At 52.3% G+C, this 26,416-nt stretch overlaps 8 protein-coding genes across 8 annotated transcripts; 4 read left to right on the top strand and 4 right to left on the bottom strand.

Annotated features, from left to right (window-relative positions):
- Positions 1 to 26: 26 nt before the first annotated feature.
- Positions 27 to 1,085, bottom strand: SPSK_03480 (pyridoxine biosynthesis protein; the record flags this gene model as incomplete). Its single annotated transcript, XM_016730318.1, has 2 exons — positions 27 to 856; positions 923 to 1,085. 2 exons carry the CDS (start codon positions 1,083 to 1,085, stop codon positions 27 to 29), a joined length of 993 nt encoding a protein of 330 aa, XP_016584561.1.
- Positions 1,086 to 1,666: 581 nt separating this feature from the next.
- Positions 1,667 to 1,969, top strand: SPSK_03768 (uncharacterized protein; the record flags this gene model as incomplete). Its single annotated transcript, XM_016730602.1, has 1 exon — positions 1,667 to 1,969. The coding sequence occupies one exon, from the start codon at positions 1,667 to 1,669 to the stop codon at positions 1,967 to 1,969; it is 303 nt and encodes a 100-aa protein (XP_016584560.1).
- Positions 1,970 to 2,585: 616 nt separating this feature from the next.
- On the bottom strand, positions 2,586 to 3,901 carry SPSK_03390 (8-amino-7-oxononanoate synthase; the record flags this gene model as incomplete). The annotated part of the gene is made up of 2 exons (XM_016730228.1): positions 2,586 to 3,073; positions 3,253 to 3,901. The coding sequence occupies 2 exons, from the start codon at positions 3,899 to 3,901 to the stop codon at positions 2,586 to 2,588; spliced, it is 1,137 nt and encodes a 378-aa protein (XP_016584559.1).
- A 447-nt stretch (positions 3,902 to 4,348) lies between these two features.
- SPSK_03105 (adenosylmethionine-8-amino-7-oxononanoate aminotransferase) lies at positions 4,349 to 6,664 on the top strand (the record flags this gene model as incomplete). The annotated part of the gene is made up of 1 exon (XM_016729946.1): positions 4,349 to 6,664. The coding sequence occupies one exon, from the start codon at positions 4,349 to 4,351 to the stop codon at positions 6,662 to 6,664; it is 2,316 nt and encodes a 771-aa protein (XP_016584558.1).
- Positions 6,665 to 7,202: 538 nt separating this feature from the next.
- On the bottom strand, positions 7,203 to 11,108 carry SPSK_02946 (nitrite reductase (NAD(P)H) large subunit; the record flags this gene model as incomplete). The annotated part of the gene is made up of 8 exons (XM_016729792.1): positions 7,203 to 8,241; positions 8,315 to 8,472; positions 8,553 to 9,025; positions 9,110 to 9,312; positions 9,405 to 9,911; positions 10,000 to 10,085; positions 10,156 to 10,849; positions 10,918 to 11,108. The coding sequence occupies 8 exons, from the start codon at positions 11,106 to 11,108 to the stop codon at positions 7,203 to 7,205; spliced, it is 3,351 nt and encodes a 1,116-aa protein (XP_016584557.1).
- Positions 11,109 to 12,482: 1,374 nt separating this feature from the next.
- SPSK_02996 (nitrate reductase (NADPH)) lies at positions 12,483 to 15,698 on the top strand (the record flags this gene model as incomplete). Its single annotated transcript, XM_016729841.1, has 7 exons — positions 12,483 to 12,756; positions 12,838 to 12,937; positions 13,025 to 13,283; positions 13,364 to 13,599; positions 13,695 to 13,918; positions 14,008 to 14,640; positions 14,785 to 15,698. The coding sequence occupies 7 exons, from the start codon at positions 12,483 to 12,485 to the stop codon at positions 15,696 to 15,698; spliced, it is 2,640 nt and encodes an 879-aa protein (XP_016584556.1).
- Positions 15,699 to 17,021: 1,323 nt separating this feature from the next.
- On the top strand, positions 17,022 to 18,696 carry SPSK_03256 (MFS transporter, NNP family, nitrate/nitrite transporter; the record flags this gene model as incomplete). The annotated part of the gene is made up of 5 exons (XM_016730096.1): positions 17,022 to 17,071; positions 17,138 to 17,413; positions 17,490 to 17,983; positions 18,070 to 18,429; positions 18,512 to 18,696. The coding sequence occupies 5 exons, from the start codon at positions 17,022 to 17,024 to the stop codon at positions 18,694 to 18,696; spliced, it is 1,365 nt and encodes a 454-aa protein (XP_016584555.1).
- A 1,607-nt stretch (positions 18,697 to 20,303) lies between these two features.
- Positions 20,304 to 23,457, bottom strand: SPSK_03002 (uncharacterized protein; the record flags this gene model as incomplete). The annotated part of the gene is made up of 2 exons (XM_016729847.1): positions 20,304 to 21,144; positions 21,332 to 23,457. 2 exons carry the CDS (start codon positions 23,455 to 23,457, stop codon positions 20,304 to 20,306), a joined length of 2,967 nt encoding a protein of 988 aa, XP_016584554.1.
- Positions 23,458 to 26,416: the final 2,959 nt, after the last annotated feature.

The following is a 26,416-nucleotide window of genomic DNA, read 5'->3' as shown; positions in this document are numbered from 1 at the left end:
CACCACTGGGCGTTTTACTCAGCTAGCTACCAACCGCGACCGGCCAGCTTGTCTTCTGTCTTTAGACTTCGAACGCTGATGCCGACCATGGCCTCGCCAAGCCCCTCACTGCACTCGGCAAGCACCTGTGCGTCACTGTAGTGGGTTGTGGCCCGCACAATGGCTTTGGCGCGCTGGGCCGCGTCGCCGGATTTGAAGATGCCGCTGCCGACAAAGACTCCATCGCAGCCAAGCTGCATCATGAGTGCAGCGTCCGCTGGCGTTGCAATGCCGCCTGCGGCAAAGTTAACCACTGGTAGCCGGCCAAGCTCGGCGGTCTGGCGCAGCAGAGTTGCGTCACAGCCCAGTTCGCGGGCCAGGGCGCGGATACCGCTCTCGCCAGACTGTTTCAGGACAGACTGGGCCGCGCAAATATCGGCACGCACGGCACGCACGTGCTTGACAGCTTCGACAACGTCACCCGTGCCGGCTTCGCCCTTGGTTCGCAGCATGGCCGCGCCCTCGGCGACGCGACGCAGGGCCTCGCCCAGGTTGCGGCAGCCACACACAAAAGGAACTGAGAACTCGTCCTTTTCAACGTGGAAGGCGTCGTCGGCGGGTGTTAGCACCTCGCTCTCGTCAATGTAGTCGACGGCCAGTGCTTCGAGAATCTGGCACTCCACAAAGTGCCCGATGCGGGCCTTGGCCATGACCGGGATTGTCACCGCCGCCTGGATGGCCTTGATGATGGCAGGGTCACTCATGCGCGCAACGCCACCAGTCGCACGGATGTCAGCAGGCACACGCTCAAGAGCCATAACGGCACAGGCGCCAGCCTCCTCGGCGATGCGCGCCTGCTCAGCATTGGTGACGTCCACTGTGGGGTAAAAGTTAGTGAGATGGGGAACGACAACAACTGAGCTTCACGACGGTGCGTCCTTACTAATAACACCACCCTTGAGCATCTGGGCAAGGCCCGCCTTGACCATAAACGGGCTCGTGGCAGAGGTGGTTGCCGTTGCAGTGATGGTTGCTGCATTTGGCGCTATTTTGCCGGGAGCGTTGCCGGAACTGCTCAAAGCAGCGCTCTCATTGGTCGATGCCATGTCTGGGGCTGTTCTGTGCGCTGGGATTGGCTGCGTGAGTCGACAATGCCTGTTTATCTTGGAGTGTGGGCAGTGGATTGTCTCTGTCGGGCTGGAAACTGAGGACAAGGCTGGTGAGGCTGAAATTGATGCTCGCGATGTCTTGGGACGATGATGTTTACGATAGTTTTTGAGTTGATTTGAAACTTTTCGAAGCCCTCTCGCCCGTTTTAACACACATTTTCCCGCCCTCCGATTCTTGCCGAACTAATGCCGATTTGGCAGCAAACTCTGCTCATCTCTGCGCTGCGATTGGACAGTCTTGCGCAGTTGACCAAGCTGTCCGCAGTGGCTCACCCTGGTTTGCTCCGGTTGGCTCTGGTTGGTCTGGTCGGCTGTAGGACTTCAGACCACTTGCCTAATGCGTCAGGTTGCTAAAACGAGCGACCGGTTGTCGGACGTGAATATGAGTCATTTAATGACCACTTCGTGGTGAGTACCCGAACTGTTGAACGCTGTGGATGTACCATGGAATTTTGCAATTAATTCCTCAAAATCGCCTCGAAAGTGGTTTGACACTGGAAGGCACATTCAACGCAGATATGGCCATCACAGTGGGTGTCTTAGCCCTGCAGGGTGGCTTCGTCGAGCATGTCTCGATGCTGGAGAAAACAGCAGCACAACTCGTCGAAACGGGCGTTACGACAACAGTGGTCAGCATCATGGCGATCCGCACGCCCAAAGAACTTGCCAGATGCAATGCTCTTGTCATCCCGGGCGGTGAAAGTACCACAATGGCACTTATTGCGTCGCGGTCGGGTCTGCTGGAGCCACTTCGCAACTTTGTCCGGTGCGTGCAGGCGTTCCTGTTTGGAAAGAAACCCAACGGTATCGATCGTCTCTAACAGCAACAGAGTTCAGAAAAAGCCCACTTGGGGTACCTGTGCTGGATTGGTCTTGCTGTCTCAAGAAACCACTGGCACAAAAATAGGAGGACAGGAGCTGATTGGTGGTTTGGATATACTTGTGCATCGCAATCATTTTGGACGACAGAAACAGAGCTTTGTTGCTGACGTAGACATACCACTGCTTCAGACTGAGACTGCAACCAAGACTGACATGGAAGTCCGACCATTTCCAGCCGTGTTCATCCGCGCTCCAGTGGTCAAGGCCTTGTTGTCAAGTAGCGGACCAGAAGTTCAAGTTCTCGCCGTGTTGCCGGAGACGGCTCCAGGAATGGGAGATATTGTAGCCGTACGACAGGGGAATGTCCTAGGCACCAGCTTTCATCCCGAGTTGACCAACGACATACGGCTTCATGCGTACTGGTTACGCCTCGTCATAGGGGCAGTTGTACATTAGACATAGGGCGAAATACTCAGAGAATGACTAACACAAAGGGTAGACAAGTCGTCGCCTGGCACAAAGAGTGGCCAATGGAATGTAACACATTCATTCATATAATGCCTGTTTGGCTATTATTCGCCCACCATACACATAATGAATGTCAGAACCTGCCATTCATATTTTTGCCTTGTGCTTGACGGACCTGCTTCCGCCCGTTTGAACCCACTTCCTTATGATGCCGACTAAAGCTTCCACCTCTGCCAATGAATTTCCCGCATGCAGACAAACTCGCACTCGCTCCATCCCCAACGGTACTGTCGGCGCCACTATGGCTCGGACGACGTACCCAGCCTCCTGGCACGTTCGCGCCAGACTGCGAGGCTGGGGTGTCAGGAGCGCAAAGATTGGCGATTGTGGACACTGCTTTGGGATTCGTAGGATGGGATTCGTGGGACAGTGCGGTAATGCGAGCAGACGGGTGTGGAGGTGGACGACGAGTTTCCATAAGTGTGCAGCAGCTGCAGCAGTTCCGCCGCTCATCATCAAATCGTACACGGTGCGGATAGCGACCAGGGAAGGATACGACATGAATGTCGTGTAGATGAGCGGACGAGCGTAGTTGATGAGATACTCCTTTGTGAGCGGCGAGCAAAGAATGATGGCTGCGGAGATGAGAATATCAGCAAAGTTGTTCACATGATAAAAAGGCCAAAGTATTTCGAAATATGAATCCTACCCCCATTACAGGCCAATGCTTTACCAAAGGTATGAAGCCTGGCAAACATCTTCTTTTCCAGCCCAAGACCGCATACGACTCCCCGCCCCATCGCTCCATACACACCGGTTGAATGCGCTTCATCAACAATTATCTTCCCATTTCCCGCAGGTAGCACACGTTCTACCACCTCCACAATCTCCTTCAGCGGCGCGACATCGCCATCCATGCTGTACAAACTCTCCACGGCAACAAAAACATTCCTCTCACCGCGTTTTACTTGCGCATCCTCCGCCACAGCTTTCTGCAGGACACGTTCTAGATCACCAACGTCGTTGTGCTCAAACGGCGCTCGCACTCCAGCGCGTGACTGCCGCATGCCCTCGTGCACACTCGCGTGGATGGCCGCATCATACACGATGACGTCGCCCGGCTGCGGGACACAAGCAAAGAAGCCGGCATTGGCGTCAAAGCCCGAGTTAAACAGACAGCCTACCTCAGCGTTGTGGAAGGAGGCAATGGTAGCTTCGAGGGCAGTAGCATATTCGCTGTTGCCATCCAAAAGCCGGGAGCCACCAGAGCCGAGGCGCAATGGGCCAGTGCGGAGGTTCTCGACAAAAGAGCCGTGAAGTGCGGCTGACACAGAGAGAGACAGAAAGTCATTGGAAGAGAAATCGACGGAATCGGGCGGGACAACGCTGAGGGTGCGCAGTGAAGACTTACGGGCACGCGACGCGAGAGCGGTCCGCATTGACTCACTAAGTGTGGGGGCCATGTCGATGGTGAGTTCCCGGTGGGTCGAGCTTCGAATTGTGAACGTTGTGATTACATCAAGGGGAAGGGGCGGGAAGTAAAAAATATATTGATTTGATATATTGCAAATTTCACCGCACGTCTTACTTCGGAGTCATTGTGCAACCGATTGTAACCGAAAACCACCAGTTTTCGTCTCGGGGCGGGCTTGTGGGAGTGTGGAAGTGTGGAGTTGTAATCTTGAAAAAGTCAACGGGCATGATCTGCTAGCATGAAGTCGAGGAGCAGATCTTATTCCGGACAGTTGGGGGGGGGGGGGGGAATCAGTGAGCCATTAAAAACGTGTGTGGGGTAGCGCACATGTCACCTTACCCATTGTTGAGCCGCTCACTGGAAAGTTGACCAATAATGTGAACCAGACAACAACCACGACAACGACCGCGAAAGACAACCACAGCCACAACCTACAATGCCTGTCACTGGCGCCACCGGCGCCATTCTGCGACGCTCCTTGCGTGTCTATCAGGTCTATGGTGCGAACACAGGAGTGGGCAAGACAGTTACATCAGCCATTCTATGCGGTGCGCTGCACCGCGCCTTTCCCGAAGAACACGTTTGGTATTTGAAGCCGGTGTCGACCGGCCCGCAGGATCAAGCTGACGATGGCCACCTTGCACGCTTCTCGCCACAAACACTATCCAAGACGTTGGTTCAATATGGGTCTCCTGTGAGCCCGCATGTGGCGGCTAGAGTAGCGGCTACGAAGCTCACAGATGCTGCACTTCGCGAACAGATACAGACGTACGTGGCTAAGTGCGCAGAAGACGGCCAGGGAACGTTGCTGATAGAGACAGCTGGCGGTGTGCACTCGCCGACCCCATCCGGAAGTTCGCAGGCAGACATGTACCAGCCTCTGCGACTTCCCGTCATCCTTGTCGGCGACCACCGGCTGGGCGGCATTTCAGCCTCCATCGCCGCATTTGAGTCACTGCACATCCGCGGCTACGACATTAGCAGAGTATTGGTGTTTGAGGATGCGACATACGAGAACCATCTCTACCTCCGGGACTACTTTGCGGAGCGGGACATTGCCCTTCTCTCAGTCCCACCGCCACCATCCCCGTCGAGCACGACGGCATCCGACTACGAGCGCATGGCCGAATACTACGACGAAATGTCCTCCAGGCCTGAAGTTCTCGACACCGTCACGGATCTCGCCACTACACACCAGTTGCGCCTTGCCCGCCTCAACGACATGGCACCGCAAGCGCATAAACACATCTGGTATCCTTTTACGCAACATTCAGGTCTTACACCAGCGTCACTTATGACCATTGATTCGGCACATGGCGATTTCTTCCAAGCATATTTCTCATCTCCAAAAAATACGCTTAAGCCAACTCTTGACGGCTCCGCCTCGTGGTGGACCCAGGGCCTTGGTCACGCCAACACCAAGCTCGCTTTGGCTGCTGCACACGCTGCTGGTCGCTACGGACACGTCATGTTTGCGGGTACGATCCACGAACCGGCTTTATCTTTAGCAGAGCTCTTGTTGAAGCACATGGGCAACCCACGCTTGCAACGCATATTCTACTCAGATAATGGCAGTACGGGCATAGAGGTTGCTGTGAAGATGGCATTATCGGCGGCATCGAAACGGTACGACTACGAGGGGAAGGAACTTGGCGTGTTGGGGCTCAGGTCGTCCTATCACGGGGACACCATCGGAGCGATGGACTGCTCGGAGCCGTCAACGTACAACGAGCGCGTCCACTGGTACAAAGGACGCGGTCACTGGTTCGATTTCCCCGAGGTAAAGATGAAGGGGGGGAAATGGATCGTCGAGCCGCCCAAGGGCATGGAAGGCGAGTTCGGCCCAACACAGACGTTTTCCAGTTTAGGAGATGTGTTTGACATCGGGATGCGCAATGCCTCAGCTGCGGCTGAAAAATATAGGACACATATCCTCAAAACCCTCGACCGCCTTGTGCGCGTGGAGGGCCAGAGTTTTGGCGCGCTTGTCATGGAGCCTGTCCTTCTAGGCGCTGGGGGAATGCTCCTCATCGATCCGCTCTTCCAAAGCACGCTGGTCTCGGTCGTTCGTGCGTCACACACTCTTTTCACCTCCAAACCAACTCCCACACTGGATGACAATACCTGGACTGGTCTCCCCGTTGTCTTTGACGAGGTGTTTACGGGACTTACCCGCCTCGGCCCTTTTTCGCCCAGTACGCTTCTGGGCGTGCACCCTGACATCTCCGTACACGCCAAGCTTCTCACGGGCGGTCTTGTGCCGCTCGCTGCAACGGCTGCCAGCGAGGCCATCTACAAAACATTTTTGGGTGCCGAGAAGCGAGATGCCTTACTGCATGGCCACAGTTATACGGCGCATGCCGTGGGGTGTAAAGTAGCCGAGACCTCCATCAAAGAACTACTGCAGATGGAGGCAAGCGGGGCATGGGATGACTTTAAGCGACCTTGGGAGCAGGGCAAGGGAATCGTATGGAGCATGTGGTCTCCTACGTTCCTTTCCGAAGTCTCTTGTCGCGCTGAAGTTGACAGTATCGTCGCCCTTGGGTCGGTCTTGGCCATTAAATTGCGAGACGAGAACCCAGGATACGCATCCAGTGCTGCTGTCGGGTTGCAGTCCGCGCTCTTCAGTGTGAGCGGCGGTTTCAAAATCCACTCCAGGGTGCTAGGAAATGTGTTTTATATTATGGCAAGTCAGACTACGGAGGTTAATATTGTTAAACAGATTCAGGATATGATACTTGAGGCGATATAACGCCGAAAAAAGATGACGTAACGAACCAGATAAGGCATAGGTAATTGACCCGCTACCTTAATTCATGTTATCTTTTTTAAGCCAATATAGAAGAATAACTATCATAACTGCTAATCGACATGGCAGCCAAAATAAATAAACCAGTATTCCACAGGTCTTTGCTTTGGTACAATCGCGGTAGTGCTCTCTTTACTCTGTCTCAACCCACGCCACTTAAACTTTCCCAGTAGGAGGCGACTAACGCCACGCCTCGATATCTTTTCATTACTTAGAGACCTAGGTGATACTTTTCCAACGTGTCAAGAAACCTATATGGTTGTGGTTGAAATTGCAGCGACATGAAAACACGACCTTCTGAGGCCAAGAAAGCCGAAGCATGGCCATCGGCGAGGTGGAAACCGGCCACGACCAAACCTGACCTGCCGAAGCCAAATCTCGGTCAGTCTGCTTTCATTACTGAGTGAGGCTCGACTGTCTTTCTAACAAAGATATTGCACGGTTCCGAACTAAATCATAGGCTTAGCTTCGTCGTCTGCGATTACCAGCCAATTGAAACGGTCTGTAGAGATGGAGGCTGTATATCTGCTGGCTTCCGGCCTTTGCGACCCTTTTGGGACTTCCCCAACTTCTGATCCAGCCTCTGAAACGGGTCACCAGCTTCTTCCTTCCGTGTTTTCCACCTCGAAGTACCGAGTATTGCATCCAGCTCTTCCACGGGAGGGAGATTGAGGTACACCCATCCATCATCACGCTCTTCGGCTGCAAAAGTTGCGATGCTCAGTGAATCGTCGCTTGAGCACCGTCCAGGCACATCCCCGTTGAGGTCAAAGTTGCGCTTGTGGTATGGGCACGATACCCAGTACTTACTTCCGCCGCTACTGTCGCCGTTACTGGCACATTTTTTATTGGCTTTGGCCGCCTGCTCACCGACTAAGCCGTCTGACAGCACAAATGCCCGTTTGTGCGGGCACATCTGCTGCGTCGCATAGTACCGGCCACGAACACGGAAAACCGCAAGCTGCGTGTCTCCCCGCTTGATATGCGCCGACGAGCGTCCGTCTGCATCAAAGTGCTTCGTTTCGAGGAGCGGCTCCCAGGCAAGCTGCGACCAGTGATGACTGCGAAAATCCTCAGACGCTGACTCCTGAGACCAGTAGGTTGGTCTGGTTTGCTCTCGCTCAACGACGACCTCGACCGTCTCTACATCTTCATCCGTGTTGTCGAATTGGCGGAACACGCTCTGTCTGACTGGATCCGCAAGAATCTCGGTCCACTCGCAGAAATAGCTGTCGACAAGCTCCTGCATCTGCTTCTCCATTTCGGCACAGATCCCCAGCTTGTCTTCAAGAACGACCTCTTTCAGGTAGGTGATACCTCCCGGCAGACTTTCAAGCCACCGAGCTGTCCGCTGCAGTCGGTCGGCTGTCCGAATGTAGAAGATGAGGTAGCGGTCTAGGATCGGAATAACCTCCTCTGGTGGCACATCTTTGGCCAGAAGTTCTGCGTGCCGGGGTTTCGCGCCGCCGTTGCCGCCAACAAATATATTGTAGCCCTTTTCCGTTGCAATGAGACCGAAGCTAGTGAAATCAAATGGTCAATCAATTTGCAAAGTCCACTGGGCAGAAAGTTGTATGGTCGAAAAAGGCCTACTCTTTGCTCTGTGCCTCTGCACATTCGCGTACGCAACCGGATACACCCCCCTTGATCTTGTGAGGGGCCCGAATGCTTTTGTACCGCTCCTCAGCACGAATAGCCATGCCAACGCTGTCGCCTACACCGAAGCGGCACCAAGTCGATCCCACACAACTCTACCAGGTCGCATTAGCATACGTATTCTCTGTGTGGTTTAGTAACCATGAAGCAGAGTGTAAAGGGCGGGAGACGATACCTTGACTGTCCGCAAAGCCTTTGCATATGCATGGCCGCTTTCGAGCCCTGCATCCACCATTTCCCTCCAAATGGCAAGCAAGTCCTGTTTCCGTGCTCCGAACATGTCAATCCGCTGGCCTCCAGTGATCTTGCAGTAGAGCCCGTACTTGTCGGCAACTTGGCCCATGGCGATCAGCTGCTTCGGTGTGATCTCGCCACCGGGCACGCGCGGGACAACCGAAAATGTTCCGTTGCGTTGGATGTTGGCCATGAAGCGGTCGTTTGTGTCCTGGAGGTCATGGTGTTGTCGTGACACCACTGGCTCATTGAACAGACTAGCTAGAATGGATCCGATAGTTGGCTTGCATATCTCGCAGCCAAGTGACTCTGGGAATGTGCCTGCATCGCGCATAACAGCTTCAAATGTTGTGAGGCGCTTGACAGCGATGATGTTGTAGAGGTCGGCACGCGGCCGGGAAAAGTGAGGGCAGACTGTTATTTACGTTTGTATTAGACGGGGGTTGATATATAAACAGAGCATTGTCGGGTGCCATGTCTAGACAGAAGGTAACTTACGGTGGTTGGAAACATCTTGTCCAAGATCTTTCAGTGTCCGGTTGAGAATGCTCTGCACAAGTGGAATACATCCACCACAGCCAGTACCCGCCTTCGTGCAAGCCTTCAGTCCGTTCAGATCTGTGCACTTTCCTGACTTGACAGCTTCGACAACGTCACCCTTCGTCACGTTGTGACACGAGCAGACCTGTGTATCGTCGGTACTGGTGAAACGATGTCAATAACAGACGTTATGAACTACTTCAGCTGCGCATTTCACACTTTCTAGCCCTCCAGTACCAGTATTGTTGCTTACAGATCAGAGCCGTCATCTTCACCAATTTTTTGGGCACCTAAGATGAACTGGCTTGGCGGCGCCTCTAGAACTGCCTGCGTACGCACGATTTGGGTGAGCTTGGCATAGTCGCGCGTGTCACCAATCATCATACCACCCAGCAAATACTTTCCGTCCGGTGTAAAGAGGTATTTCTTGTATACGGATCCGAAAGGATCTTTGTAGGTGAGAGCCTTGACGGGCGCTGATTCGGGACTTAATCCCCCGTTCGGGACCGATTTTGGTCCGTCTCTGTCTGCAAAAAAGTCTCCAAAGCTTGCGACGTCAATACCAAGGAGCTTGAGCTTCGTGCTGAGATCAGGGCGGTCGAATTTGCGTGGCGGTTGGCCGGACCCAAGGCGACCTTCGGTAAGGTTGAAGGAAAGTACATCGGCCATTTCGATGCCCGGGGCAATGATGCCAAATGTTTGGTTCTGCCAGCATGCGCAGTCGCCGATCGCAAATATGTCAGGAACGGACGTTTGAAGACTGCAGTCGCCGAGTTCCCACGGTTAGCCCCTGCACTTACCATTTTCTCGTTGCTCAAGCGTCAGATATGAAGACGGGTACGACTCACTCTTCGCCGACAACAAAACCGCCATTGCGCTCTCCTGTCCGGATCCCAGCCGAGCTCGCCAGTTCGTCTCGTGGCTGCACACCAATCTAATCCAATATCTAGTTAATTCCGTCGTATTACCAGCTGCGTGATGTCATATTTGTTTGTCATACGTACCGCGAAACAGACAGCGCTGCAATTTAGCTGCTCGCCGTCCTCGAACGTAATTCCGGTCACGCTTTTGTCGACATCCGTGTTTATGGTGGCGATCCGTTTGTTGTGTAAAACGTCTAGTCCGAGTTTACGGACCCCCTCGGTGACTAGCCGGCCGGCATCGGCGTCCAGCTGCCGAGCGAGCAGGTAGTTGTTGCGGTCGACAACTTTGACCGATGCGAAAGACTCGAGGTCTACCATTGCCTTCGCAGCCTCGAGCCCAAGCAAACCACCGCCGACTGCAACGCCGACGGAGCCTTTGTGCTCATCTGCGAACTGCATCATATTCTCAAGGTCGGCGATTGTCCTGTATACGAAGACGCCATGGCTATCGTGGCCGGCCGTTGTAGCTGGCAAAACGGCTTCGGAACCCGTAGCTAAAACCAAAATGTCGTATGCGATGACGACACCCATGGACGTCACGACATTCTTTGCTGCAGGACGGATCTCGGCCACGCGCGTATTGACGTGGTAATTCAGCGATCCATCGTCCTCCAGAGATGAGTACCATTCTCGCGGGTTTAGGTACAGGTTCTCTACGACACGGTGCTCGAAGAAAGTGGACAGGCCAACGCGGTTGTATGCCAGATGCGGTTCCTCGCCGATAACAACGAGACTGTACTCCCTCCGCTTCGCGTCCAGCTGCATTAGTTTCTCCCTGCAGTTGTCCCCAGTGTCAGTATGTTGAGCTTCGAGATTGAGGGAGGTCACACGGTGCAGACGCACATGAAAGACATAGCCACCATGCCCAGTCCAACAACGACGATGCGGGTCCGGGGAGGGTGGGAACTTTGAAGGCCATTATTCCCATTAACACCATTGATGCCGTTGACACCATTGATGCCGTTGACACCATTGATGCCGTTGTCACCATTGATGCCGTTGTCACCATTGGTATGAGGGGCGCTGTCGGCCATCCTCTTTTCTGTTCAGCTGTATCGTCGTTGAGTGAAAAAAAAATGCTACAAACAAATAACTAGAAGAGCCAAAGATATGCCGATATAACCGACGATGCTGAGGTCGTAGATGGAAATGTGAGGCAAATTCACAACAATACTGCACTTATGTTTTAGGCAGCGTAAATGAAAGAAGGATGGAAATGGTATAAAGTAATAGCAAAGTGAAACACATATTAAAATGAAAATAAAAATGAAAATGAAAACATAAAAGACAAAATGAACAACAAAATAGTACTAAAATATGCATTAATTGTTTCAATTAAAATACGACAAAAAAAGAAGCAAAAGATGACCCGTACATAGAGCGAAAATAACTCAGACAGGCCTGGCCAGTACTACCGAGACACACACGACGTACATCAGCGTAACGGTGCAGTGTGATAGAAAGCGTAGGACGCGGGCCACCAAAAGTAAACGGTGCTCATTTAATAACAAGCTTTTCTCCTCGGAGATGCGGTATACGGTAGCATCAAAGATAAGGAGACAGTAATGCGATTGGAGTTTTGTACTGCGTAATACCAAACCTGTGTGTCGTCCTGGAACGGTCGTGGGATCGAAGAAGAAATCTCATCTTGGACTTTACGATCGAATTGGGGCAGTCTTATCAGGTTGGGCCGGGCCAATGAGCGTTCAGACAATCATTAACCCCCTTTTCCCAACTCAAAATTGAACATTTGGCGGGTTTACCACTTACTGTCTGACAGGCCCTTATCTTTGGTTGCGCTGGGCCAATCAAATGTAATAAATCCCATCCAAACCGCCCCGTTGTTTACTCGACCGTGCGAATGAATACTGAGATATGAAAATCCAACTTCTCCTACATCTCCGGCGCATTTATCTCCTGTTAGTCGTTAGTATTGTCTTCTACTGAAATCATTATTAGTCATGTCGAGAACGGTCCCGCGATAGCATACCTTTCACAGTGATGTTTTTGACTGGCTACCCCTCCACAATCTACAATGATGCCATGTGTGGCTTGAGAGCCATGGATCAAGTCTCGGAAATGCAAAATTCATGGGGAATAGAAAATGTGGGACGGAAATTTTGATACCTCTTTTCTCTGTAAATGTGTCAGTTATTTACTGGCGAAGGACGCTGTGCATGCTCCCCTAATGTCTCCACCAAAGCTCCCTAATATCTGTTCGCCATTGCCAATGTCGATTGCCCGACTCCCGCATATCGTTTTCTACCCGCGTTGGAGCTGAGTCCTGTCTTTGCCGATTTTGTGACGCAGACCTTCTACCGCTATTGATAACCTGTCCACCGCCAGACTCGTTCCTCTTCATAGCCCAGTCATGGCGGACTGACCACGGTGCGAGCCACACGATCACGATGTCCACCACAACAAAGCTTCTGTCTCCCCTGGCAGGCCCCTTGATTGATACAAAATCATTTCCTTTCCAATCCAAACATAATTATCTTCATGCCGTCGAAGGAAGCCTCTTAGATATCCCTTTACCACCCTCTGGGTCACCAGTAACCGAAGTCCTCGACAAGGACAAGGGGACGCCGGACAACCATGTCACCCGCGACTCCCGTCTAATTCGCCTAACCGGTGTGCATCCATTTAATGCCGAAGCGCCATTAACAGCATTATATCGTGAAGGTAAATATTGTTGACATTTTGATTGACTTTTTCACCTAGGGTAAAGATGAAATGCTGAAGCCGATGTATTCGGATGTCCAGGCTTTATCACTTCTGTTGACCTCTTCTACGTGCGGAATCATGGCCCGGTGCCTCAAATTTTGGACAATGAAATTTGGTCATGGGAACTTAGTGTCGAGGGGTAAGTTGCGGTTTCGTCATTGAATTATTTTATTAGGTATTCGTTTCCTTCTTTGCGCACAGAAACATGCTTACTCGACCGGTACAGGCTTGTTGAGAACCCATTGACAATATCTCTGAAGCAGCTAGTTGAAGAATTTGAGCAGATTACCCTGCCTGTCACGCTTGTATGTGCCGGAAACAGACGGAAGGAGCAAAACACGGTGAGGAAATCGAAGGGCTTCTCCTGGGGACCAGCCGGCTTGTCTACCGCACTGTTCACGGGGACTCTTATGGCCAACATTCTGCAAAGGGCAAAACCCATGAGGCGAGCTAAATTTGTTTGCATGGAAGGAGCTGACAATCTAGTAAGTGAATAACTCACCCCCCCAACAAATTGACAATCGAAACATTGTTGTTATACACTGCATACTAATCTTGTATACAGCCAAATGGTCATTACGGGACATCTGTGAAGCTCAACTGGGCGATGGACCCAAATAGAGGCCTTATGCTCGCCCATGGAATGAACGGCGCACCGTTGAGGGCCGACCACGGCCGACCGCTACGCGCCGTTGTCCCTGGCCAGATTGGTGGACGTAGCGTGAAGTGGCTGCGTCGGCTGATTGTGACGGCCGAGCCCAGTGACAACTGGTACCATTACTACGACAACAAGGTTCTTCCGTGAGTTTTTCTTGCATTTGCTCTTTTTATTTTCTATTTGTTCAACATTGGTGCAATGCTAGCACAGGTATAACTAGCATCTAATGTGTCCGCAGAACCACCGTAACTCCTCAGCAATCAGCCGACGAGCCAGCGTGGTGGCGAGATGAACGATATGCTATCTACGACTTGAACGTCAATTCTGCAATTGCACAACCACAACACGACGAAGTTCTCGACCTTGCGTCTCGTGTTCCAGATTATACAATTCGCGGGTATGCGTACAGCGGTGGTGGCCGTCGTGTGACGCGCATGGAAGTGTCTCTCGACGGTGGTAATTGTGAGCAATTATAGAAGCGTCAAAAGTAGCAACGTTTCAGGCCATCCCTTTCGCCATTATATGAATGACTAACGATGCACTTCCTCCAGCGTGGCGACTAGCGGACGTTCAATATCCCGAAGACAGGTATCGTGATATCGACATTGATCTTTACGGTGGCCGCCTCGATATGTCGTCTCGCGATACATGTTTTTGCTGGTGCTTCTGGGCATATACACTTCCAATCTACGAGCTGCAGAGCGCCGACAGCATTATTGTCCGCGGCATGGACGATGCCATGATGTGCCAGCCCCGTGACATGTACTGGTCTGTGCTCGGTATGATGAATAATCCCTGGTTCCGTGTCACCATCGTGAAGACTGGGAAACAGACGCTCCGCTTTGAGCACCCAACGTCCTTGATGTCTGGAAATCCCGGCTGGATGGAAAAGGTCAAAAAGGCAGGGGGTGACTTACTCAATGGCCGGTGGGGCGAAATATCTTCTAAGGATATACATCAGCCACCGACACCACCGCTGGAGGAGGTGAACATGGCAAATTCAGATGTGAAGCGCATCTTCACCTTCAACGAGTTCAGCGAGCAGAGTTCAGAGGCGCGGCCGCTTTTCGTGGTCGCTGGTGAGGTCTATGACGGCACGGGGTATTTGAAACATCACCCGGGAGGTGCTCAGAGCATCCAGGCAGTTGCCGCATCAGATGCAACAGAAGAGTTCATTGCAATCCGTAAGTCGGGCGGGGGGGGGGGGCGCGCTGCAGGTGGTTCGGTCTTGGTCACCTCTTGACTGTCAATGCTGGAGACCAATTCCTCCACGGGTGACGGCCTCTTCTATGACATAACAATTAACTAATGAAGTAATCACGAAACAGACAGTGAAAACGCAAAGCGTATGTTGCGAGATTACCACATCGGCAGTCTAGATGACAGAGGCCGACAGGTTTTGCGTGATCAGGGCGGCACAGAAAAATCTTTATCACCGACACGCGCTATCTTTTTGGACTCGCGCCATTGGGCCAAGGCCATCCTGAGTAAAATCACCCCAGTATCGTCTGACACAAAAGTTTTCACCTTCATTCTTGACCACGACAACCAAGAGGTGGGTCTTCCTACAGGACAGCACCTCATGTTGCGATATACAGATACAGAAAATGAGGAGACCATTCTCCGTGCGTACACACCCGTGTCAGAAAATACACGGAAAGGCACCCTCGAACTCTTGGTGAAGCTCTATCTCCCCACACTGACGTCTCCCGGAGGACGTATGACAACAGCGCTAAACAAGGTGCCGATTGGTACAGCTCTCGAATTCAAAGGACCTGTGGGAAAATTCGAGTACGTGGGCCGTGGTGTGGCTTCAATTGGGGGCGAGAAGCGACCGGTATCGTCCTTTGTTATGATTTGCGGAGGCAGTGGCATCACGCCGATCTTGCAGGTCTTGCGAGCCGTGGCGTGCGATGCTGATGACACAATACCTTTCACTTTGTTGGACGGCAACAGAAATGAGCAGGATATCTTATGTCGACAGGAACTGGACAACCTCCACCTCCTTTCTCAGCGCAAGACCACGGACAGCGGTCGTTATAAGGTGATTCACACGCTCACTTGCCCCCCTACGGGATGGACAGGACTCTGCGGCCGTATATCGGAGCGATTACTCCGGAAAGAAGCTGTGCCTGCCGAGAATAGGCTTGCCCTGGTTTGCGGTCCACCAGCAATGGAAAACTTTGTCAGGGACACTCTTGGACGTATGGACTGGAAAGAATCAGATGTTGTTTTCTTCTGACTGGTTGGGAAAAAGGGAAAAGAGAATATCAGATATATATTTCTAGCTCCTCCATATTCATGGATGGACAGCGGAAGCGCATTCTCGGCCACTATGGAAATACGCCGTCAACAGTATAAGTAGGGGATGCAGGCGAGAGGTGTCATTGATGGAGAATTCGGCGACAATGCAATTCCTCGAGTATGGCCACACAGGTTAGTCAATGCAACAACTGGAAGTATATCCAAACTTCATAGCAAGTTCCTCTAAGTCGAAGTCGAACAGTGCTATGGAACTTGATCACTCAACCCTTGTCTGACGAATACAACATATGCACGCCATTATATTATTTTGCTTCTTTTCCACCCATTCTGTGGTCTTCCATTTTCTCACTGTTATGCCCTTTTATCACTTGACTTTAGAGTATCACATTACCATTCACGTGACACGATGTCTTATGTATCTCTGCAAGTTCTGGGCTGCCACTGTTACTAGTTGTGTTTAAGGTCAACATTACAAAGACACTGATATCTGGCAGTCTACACGTGGGGGGAAGAGGAGAGATTGGTATATCTGACGCCGATCAGGTATGTCGTCACTGATAAAGGCAACAAGCCTTGTTCTAACAGACAAAATGCAGGAATTTTTATTAGAGCACCCGCATAGCCCCTGGATCCCCTTATCTATCGTCTATCTCTCAGCTCAAGATAAGGATACCGTTTTTATTTGCTCAGCTCTTGAACTGACATGTCCGCGGAGAACAAAAGTTTGTTCTCAGCAATCTAGACCAAGTCCCAGCCAGGTCACGGGAAATGCTCTTTGCTGGCCATTGCCTGTTTCGGCCCAGCATTGCTTGCAATGAAGTGAACGCACACATCAAATTCCTATTAATTACAGCTGGCAGCACCGTGGACTTGGGCTCAAAATTGCTCTTTCTGTAAAGATTATTGCAAGTCTAAATCACCTTTTACGTCATTGTTTTTATCGTTAATATTCATTTTTGCTTTTACCTATTCCCTATCACCGGAACTCAGGTCACGATGACAGTAACAAAACCAATAATCTTTTTTGGACAGCCAAAGGTCAACACATTGACCCTTAAGGCTTTGTCGGTGCCCATTTTCAACCTCGGGAACAAGTATGGCCGGGTATTCTTTTTCTCATGGCTGGGCTTCATGACAGCGTTCTTGTCTTGGTTTGCCTTCCCCCCGCTTGTGAGTCGACCACGCGAGCACTGTCCACACGAATCGTCCTAGCTGTCTAGCTGTTTGTATATGAGCTGCAATACTGACTCGATTCTTTCACATCATGGAGATGACAATTACGATCAAAAAAGATCTGAACATGACCCCAGCCGACGTGGCCAACTCAAACATGGTTGCATTATTAGCGACGTACGGCGTTCCTTTTGATAATGAGTTATAATCTTCAAGAGATTTTGCTGACTGGAGGCTCTACAGGCTCATCGTCCGTATGGTGGCCGGTCCCCTCTGCGATAGATTCGGTCCGCGCTATGTTTACGCGGGAATTTTGTTTTGCGGCGCCATCCCAACGGCTTTGGCGGGTCTGGTCAAAGACTCAAACGGCCTCATTGCCCTCCGTTTTTTTATTGGCATCCTTGGCGCTACATTTGTACCATGCCAAGTGTGGTGCACGGGGTTCTTCGACAGAAATGTGGTCGGCACTGCCAACGCTCTCGCCGGTGGTTGGGGAAACGCTGGAGGCGGAGTTGCCTAGTATGTCTCGCTTGATCATGAATCATCTGCCGGTATACATCACCTCTTACTGACCTTCTCCTGCTTTGTCTCCCAGTTTCGTTATGCCTGCCGTCTTCAATTCTCTGGTCAGTTCTCGAGGTCTGACTGATCATGTAGCATGGCGGGTCGCGTTTATCGTTCCATTTATTCTGATCGTGGCGGTCGCTGTTGGCATGCTCCTTTTGTGTGAAGACACACCAACGGGCAAATGGTCCGAGAGGCATCTTGTCATCGAAGGCGAGTCGGGATCCCCGCCGCCTGAGCCATTGATTATAGAACAAGTTGTCAAAGCCCTCAATGCCGATGGCTCTCTACAGAAGGAGGAACCGTCGTTGGCAGATGAGAAGGCGAAGGAAGCTTCAAAACTCGACTCCCCCGTGCCGGAAAAAGAGCCTTCTAAGTTGGAGAGCGCAGTACCCGACCCTGACTCAGAGATTGTGACCACCGCTTTAGGAGAAATGGTTGTAAACCCGACATTACGGGAAGCCCTCTCTGTTATTTTCAGCCCACAGTCTCTGGCACTGGCTGCACCATATGCGTGCTCCTTTGGTGGGTTTCCTCAGTTCTATGTGCATCGTAACCCCTCTTCTCTCACCCCTGACTAGTCTTGTGATGTCTAACAAATGGTGCACAAGGTGGTGAACTGGTGCTCGACTCCAATATCGGATCTTATTACTACAAGAACTTTCCTTACCTTGGCCAGACAGGCTCTGGTAACTGGGCAGCCATGTTTGGCCTGCTCAATGTCCTATTTCGCCCAGCCGGTGGCCTGATTGGCGACTACATATACGGAAGCACGCACTCTGTCTGGGCAAAGAGATTATGGGTAACCTTTTTGGGCGTCGTTACGGGCGCCTTCGAGCTCGCCATCGGCTTGTCGGATCCGCACAGTGAAAGCACCATGTTTGGCCTTATGGCAGGACTGGCTTTCTTCCTTGAGGCCGCAAATGGTGCCAATTTCTCAGTTGTGCCACACGTGCACCCATTTGCTAATGGTAAGGTGTCTTTTTACTACGTTTTCCACTCCTTTGCGTTTGTGTATCTGCTATTTTCTCTGTCTAATCTCATATGTGACAGGAATCGTTTCTGGACTCGTCGGCGCCAGCGGCAACTTCGGAGGAATTATCTTCGCGATCGTATTCCGTTATCACGGAACCGCTTATGCAAAGTCTATCTGGATCATGGGCGCTCTTACCATGGCAGTGAATGTGGCTCTCGGGTGGATTAAGCCAGTTCCTAAAGGACAGGTCGGCGGCAGATAAGTCTTATTTGGAAATAAAACTTTGTTCTTATCGATGGGCTAGAAAGCAGAAAATAGGGCGGTACTCGATGGTAAAATAAATCACAAGAAGACTTCACAGTAAGAAGCGATACTGGAGAATTTTTTTAATAAAACAGAAAATTTAATAGGGCTAGGCGAAAGTATGACCGAGATATACTTTTTGTCTTCAAACAAAAATAAACTTTCTAAAAGATACAACCCCCTTTAGAAATATTAACACCTTACCACTAATAGACATACCCTTCATCGGGATATGGCTCGTTTAAAACGGCTTTATATGGTACACTAGACTACATACGTACCTTGACGATGCGAACGTATATCGATTGTGGCTCCGTTTCAACGCAAAAATGAGATATGGGGGTGTTTTTCAAATTACAGGAGTAAACAAAATAGCACTTGCACTTATGCCCAGGTGCAGTTTCCCATCTGCCAACTTTCAGTGCCGCAAAAAGCTTCTTCAAACCCACAGGTGCTATTATTGTGGCAACAGGTCAGTTGTTTCGCCGTACAAAGCCGATTGCCATATGTTCCATCAGTGCTGTAGACACGGCCGCCGGAGCAGACGCCTACGTAACATGTACCTGCGGCAGAAATCTGCCCTAAGTTTTGTGTTAGCCCGTTTACGTGTTGACTTATTGTTCGTCCGTTACACGATTTCATTGTCTTTCTCAGAACATCAACGTCTTGGGAAGGGCCATTTGTAATACTTGGTGCCTGAGGCATCCATGCTTAGAGCGCCTGGCTGCCTGGGGCTGAGAACGAAGTGAGGCTCCTCGAGGCTTCATAGGTAATGGCCTAGACGGCTGGCGGCACCTTCTGGGCTGCTCCCTAAAAAGTATCACTTTTTAAATGCATTTAATTTATGCGCAATGACTTGTTTGTTTGGCCGCTTATGATACTCCATTTCCCCTTTTAGTTTTTCCACTCAATATTACTCTAGGTATATTTTTTTTTCGCTGGAACAGACAATGTCTTCTGGTGCAGAGTCCGCAAGTGTGAGTGTGAAGGCCACTTCGACCATCCGGATATCCTCCTACGAGTTGGAGGTGGCCCAGCAGACGGGCCAGCGGCAAGATGGTGCGATTCGCCTCCCGGCATCCTACCTCGAGGACCCCTCTCTATCCTATTTCATAACGACCAAGGTTCTCTTCAGTGGCGAGACGGAAGCGGCTCTTGAGGCGGGAGATTTGTACGAACGGGCCGAGGAAGAAGAGCGGAAGGTACGCATCTTTCCACCACAAATACACATAACGCATCTCAGAAGTCTCACTCGCAAGCAAGAACAACCTCGACGAGGCAGAGCAGCTGTTCCGTCGCGCGCACGCGCTCTCTGAGACGGGGCGCGACGTGATCGGCCAGCTGAAGGCACTGAACGGGCTGGGGTGTGTGCTACTCGCACGCGACGAGCTGGCACAGGCGGAGGGGGTGCTCCGCGGCGCGCTAGGTGCGGCGGAGCAGGTGCTGGGTTCCGCACACGGGGTCACGCTGGCGCTCGTGGCGAGCCTGGCCCGGCTGTGCGGCGCGACGAACCGGGTCGCAGCGGAGCAGCTGGCGGCGCGTGCGCAGGCGGGCTACGAGCGGGCGCTAGGCACGAGGCACGAGACGGCCATAGCGGCGGTGCACCGCCTGGGCGACGCGCGCATGGCGCTCGGCGCGCTGGCGGACGCCGAGGTGCAGTACGCGCGGGCGCTGCAGCTGAGTGATGAGACGCTGGGGCCCGAAGGCGCGCTGACGCTGGACGTGGCCAGCAGCCTCGGCGCGCTGCATGCCCTGCAGCCGGGAAAGCTGGGTGACGCCGAAGAACTGCTTCGTCGCGCGATGCGGGGCCACCGGGTCCACGTGGGGGGCGACCACGCGTCGACCCTGCGCGACGCCCTCCGCCTGGCCAGCGTCTGTCAGCAGCAGCAGAAGGAGGAGAAGCTCGCTGAAGCGGAAGCGCTGGCAGAGCGTGCGCTGGCGGGGCTCGAAAAGAAGCACAGAGCGAACAATACGCAGGTCCTTCCCGCGTACGTCCGGCTGGCATTGATCTACATAGAGCAGGGCAAATTGGCACAGGCTGAGCCACTGCTGCAAAGGGCTCTGCAGGGGTACGAGACGGTCCTCGGTCCGTGCGGCTGGGCCTCTCTTGAGGCCGCCGAGCACCTCGGTAGCTTCTATCTGGAGCAGCAGCGGCTCGACGAGGCAGAGCGCCTTCTTCAGTGCGCGCTTGCAGGGTTCGAGAGCGCCCACGGCCCAGCGACCAGGCAGATTGCAACCACCGCCAAGAGCCTGGCCTGCGTTTATCAGAAGCAAGGGAAGCTCGTCGAAGCAGGCGACCTGTTTGCTCGTTCGTTTCACGCATGCCAGAGCGCTCACGGCGAAGACAGCCTCGAGGCGGTCAGGGCGATGCGCAATTTGGCCAGGAGCTACGAGGAGCAGGGGCGGCCTGAAGAGGCACGGAACTTGATGGAGCGGTGTCTGGCTGGCTGCGAAAAGGTGCTTGGGTCCTCTCACTCTGAAACCCAGGAGACGCAACATATGGTCCTACGTCTGCGGGATGGTCCAGTATCAGGATAGAGTCACACCTAGCTGCAAAACAAAGTTGTGGATTGATAGCATTGCTTGTTACTTACACTAGGCGGAAACTCCGCCTGTCGCAAGAGTCGTAAAACGCTAGAAATTCTCTCAGATGTGGCGCCTGGACGGTGAGTAGTCCACAGCGGTGGACCAGGTCGCCCGGTCCTGCTTCTGCAAGCAAGACAAAAAAACTGACCCCAGGCTCCAGCCCGATGCGATTGTCCACCCCGAGAATGACTGCAAGGTACTCTTCGTCACGCAACGCCGAGAGAAGGCCAGATGGCGACGATGGGCCACAGCTCAGAGACACGGTCGCGGACATTCCGGCGACCCTCCACTGCTTGCTCGGATCGCTGCCGTCGCACTCCTCGGTGCTGGGCCGATGCTCAATATTGTCCGGGTGCACCACCGCGGCGTTGAACAGAAGCGCCGCCGGATAGCACCAGGGCTCAATGTCTCCCTGCGGGCTCACAAAGACGTCCTTAAACGCCGCCAAGGAGCCGTTCTTGCTCTCCAGCTTGAGAAAGGACAGAACGCTGCCAAAGGGCGACAGCTGGTGCGGGTGCGGGGCGCGGTCGTGCGTGATGGCGCCGGCCCAGCCGGACCAGGACCACGAGGGGAACTGCGGGCGCCGCCGGGGCCGGCGCTCTGCGTCGTCTGCGTCGTCGTCCCAGCAGCTGTGCACATGCCGCCAGCACATGCCGTCGAGGAGGTAGGCGTCGACGTCCTCGTAGTAATACTTGACCATGCCCGGGTGCACGACAAAGGGGACGCCCCAGAGGTGGCGAACGGGGCAATCTTGGCGGCGGAAGTGGTGCAGCACACCCAGGAATGCATTGAGCGAGTCGTTTTCGACGCTGAGCTTACGCGCGGTGAAAAGCTCGAGCAGGCCGCGCACTTGGCCAAACGACGCATGCGGCGACACGTACTGCAGGTCCGTGCAGAGCAGGGACCCGCGCATGGACGGGAAGAAGCGCGAGCGGTCAAACTCGTGGAAGTTGGCCACGTTGCACGCGACTGCCTCGGCCGTGTTCATCCCCGCGCACTCGTAGTATACCTGATCGTCCGTAAACACGAGGCAGCGGCGCGACAGCAGCCCCTCCTGGAACGTCCACGCCCGCGTGAACCAGCGCGACCGCCGCATCGTGTGGTACGGGTCGGCTAGCGACTCCACCACGCGGTAGCGTCCCATGCGCGCCGTCCGCTGGACCGTCCGCAACCGGGTGCCGATGCCTGGTAGCCCGTGGCTCTGCGACGCGCCCGCGGCTGCCACGATCGTTAGCGCCGCGTTGCGGTACACGGCGTCCATCTGCGCGATCTGGACTTGCTTCGCCTCCGAGTCCTCCTGGTCGATGCAGCACTGGTCCACCCAGAGGTAGCGGAACCCGAGCGCCGCCGCCACCTGCATGGCATCGGCGGCCACGGGCGGGAGGTCAGCACCGGCGCCGCCACTACCCCACACGTAGCTCAGCGCGACGTACGCCATGGCCGGCGTCGCCGAAACAAGGCTGCGCGTCGCGCAATCCAGCAGACGCAGCCCAACCACGGGGATAGTAGGTGGCGCGCACTGCTTGTGGTTTGCACGGCAGAAGTCTAACAGCGGCTGGACAAACGATGCATCAAATCTGTCTTTCCTAACGCGCGGAGACAAGAGGTTGAATCCGAACGACAAGGAGTCATAGCAAAAAACGTGTCCGTGTTCCCGAAAGTGGGACATCATCCTCTCTGGAGGCTGGTCAAATCCAAAGGATCGCGGAACAACACATAGCGAGATACCCGGGTCGGGCATTACAAAGTCGTGTGTGTTAACCCCTTCATACCACTGCACATACGAAAAGGCGCGGATCTCGTGCCCATCGCTCGCCTCTCCCTCACCCCGCGCTTTGAGGCGGTGAGCAAAGAGCATTTGGCAGAGCGGACATCCATTCGCTGGCATCGTCTTGAAGCGATCACCGACGTCTGCGACCAGGAGTCCATATTGGTACGTCTGGAACAGATGCATATTGATAGACATGATCTTGCGCAACTCTAAGCCACTGCAGTCTTCGCAAACGTCGTTCCATAACTGCGTGACGGGACGGGTGACTAAATTCAGTGTCATCTGCGCCAATGCCAGAATGCCGGAACCAGGGCTGCCGGCCACTGCGCGCTTGCCTTTATTCTCGTTCTGGCTCGAAGCCATGACAGAAAAGAGCAAATGGTGTCCGAGGAAATGGGTTCCACTGAGAATGACGAGCGGACGTCGTCGCGAGGAGTATCTGTAGACACGTGTTTAATATTATATGAGCGCTATGTAATTACACAAGTTTTGTTTCTATTTAAGCTAGGCTATAACTTACGAGAGGAGAGAATTGGGCTAAAGTTGTAAATTAGACGTGGAAACCGTTCCGAGTCTTGAATAAGGGACGAGGTTAATGTAGTTTCTTTTCGACACGTTTAGTTACCGAATACGATGAATACGGGAGGGGCCGAGGGACATCTCGTAATTCGTTAATACTAAGTCGGGGCGGGATACCCAGAGTTATATAAACACGAGATTAAGTAAACCGCCCCTTTGTCATGTGACTAGGTGAGCTTCCGATTAAAACTTCGTACGTGAAGTAAAATAATAAAAGAAATTTTATATGTACAGGCCATTGCACCTATGGGGCGCCATATAATTGCGGCGAGTTATGAAACCCGTCATTTGCGGCTCTGCAAGACACCGAATTCTTGATGCCCAACGCTTTTTATGGTTGGGCACACATTTATATATGGGGGCGCCCAGCCATACGTATTATCATCGCCCCGTAAGATACCTATGCCCGACCGACTGAACATCAACATGAAACGCCGCAGCCCATCTGGTCAAACTACAAAATATCGCGTGACGCAACAGTTGACTCCCAAGAAAACAATATGGCAACTCCAACGTTCGTGTGTGCAAACTGGAACCCGGACAACACTGACTGCAGTAAAATTGGTAGATATAGTTGTGGAAACTGCTTTTTATTAGCGGTAGGTCACAGCGTACACGTCCTTTCTGTCAGTAGCGATGACCCTTTTTCTAAAACATCCTTTTAGTACTGCGGACCGAATTGCCAAAAGTCTCACTGGTTCCTTCACAAAACGGATTGCAGGTCACATCTGGCCAAGAAAACATGGAATCCCGACTGGGTTGGAGAGAATCGAACACCGGCATTTGTTCGAGGAGGGATAGCCGTACCGTATGGGGGGACAAGATTCCTGTGGGGTAACATTCCCGCCTTTGACATCCTACGTCTTGGGTCAAATGAAGGTGATGACTATAGGGAGCAGTTGCACCTCTTGTTTGCTGGTACGTGCTCAGTTTGGCTTTTCGTCGTTAGGCGTTAAAGTGATACTAATTTTGTGGTACAGCTTCCGGAGACCTTCGCAATGTTGCTAAGACCATCGCACAGCTTCCCAACTGCTACAAACAACCTGTCAGTATAACAATGAACGACCGCGATCTTGATGTCGTGGCACGAAACGCCATCATACTACTGATTGCCTTCGTAGTTGACGATATCAACGAAGCGATCGACTGCATGATCCACGTCTGGTACTCGGCTCTCATTCGTACGTCCGACGTGATCATCCTCCAAAATCGAATCCATCCTCTCATCAAAAGCGTTTGTGAAAAGATCAAGAACAAACCAACTAGTACCATCTTGGGAAAGACATGGGGATTCGGAAACCACTCTCTGAGGCTTGTGCTGAGAAAGCCATCATGGGATGCTCTTTTGTCCTTCCTGAAAATTCCAGAAGGTTTAACGGCGGAACGTGCGAATAATATCCGCATTGCTGCTACCCTTGCTGAATCCAGAAAGGACTACCGTGATCGAAACCTGCTTTTGCAATCTCCGTCTCGTCGAATTGCAATAACTCGGTTCTGGAAGGACGGCCTCCTGTTACCGTTTGCATCTCCACGCTCCGACTTTGACGAACCAAACCCGTGAGTCATAAACAACATCAACCAAGTAAACGACTTAAATAATCTGATAGGCTGCAGGACTCTCTTCCAGACCATCGACACCTGGCCGATGCATGACAGCGCCAATCCTCTTGACGGATGGTCATTGAAGGACGTGGAAGATAGCCCGAGTGGGCCTGCGACTGCTGATATTTACGGCAAGCTCTTCTACCATGTTCGTGCAGTGCTTCGAGCCTTCATTGTTCGTCTCTCCGGCATACAGGTATCATTTCAACTGTTGCAGATGGATGCTTCTGATCTTCCGAATTTTCTCAAGAGTGGTTCTTTTAACAGAATAGAGGTAAGGTGTTCGAATGTTATACCGCATTTAGATTTTATGTATCGTCGATAATTTCTAATCCGCTTCGTACAGGTCTCTAATATTTCCGACTCTGGATATCTTGGAATACGTCGCACAATTGACTTGATGGTGCCTTTGCTTCAAGACCCTCACATCAACCCACACGCGACACTCATTACCCTCTTCATGAACGCTGTTGACGAAAACACAACCGCTGAAGACCGAATTGCCGATATAGCACGTAGCCTAACTACGAAACGCCTGCACGAGTACTTGCCGGTCAAGGCAAAACCAACGAGCATGTTTGACCCGGCTCTCATCAAGCTCGACTTTGCTAGAGATTTTGTTACATCTCACGACCACATCTTCGACAGGTAAGTAGGGCATAAACGAAATGGCTTCTCTCCACGGCCATTAAACTAGATTTAACAAATCTCTTAAGGTTCGTAAAGGACTTCAAGTTCGCCGAGGCAGGGCAGTCCAATGGGGCGGCGATGAAAGAAAGACACACAGTCGTCGAGAAGTGGCCGTTTAGATTGAAACTTCGACCCGGTCAGTCCGGAGCCGAGGAGGAGTTTAACCGGTTATTAAGTGGAGGGGTATCGGGGAAGGAGCGTTATATGGAGTGGAAGAGAATCTAGTATGTTACTAGACTATTCGGTTTAAGTTTTTACTGTTTTACATAACAACTTATATTAAAATGTTATAAATGTCCTCTCCTACTCCCGAAAATAACGAGTCTACGGTGATTCAAAGGGGTTTACACGGGTCGACCTAAAGGGTTAGTCCTACTAATATAAAATAATTGAACCCTACCCTGAAACCGCCGTTAGTTAGTTAGTTAGGGTTAGTTAGGGTTAGGGTTAG

The sequence above is a fragment of the Sporothrix schenckii genome (assembly GCF_000961545.1).
Source record: "Sporothrix schenckii 1099-18 chromosome Unknown Cont47, whole genome shotgun sequence".
Classification (NCBI taxonomy): Eukaryota; Fungi; Ascomycota; class Sordariomycetes; order Ophiostomatales; family Ophiostomataceae; genus Sporothrix; species Sporothrix schenckii.
The sequence above is the reverse complement of the archived record's forward strand: the minus strand, read 5'-3'. Positions and strand labels throughout refer to the sequence as shown.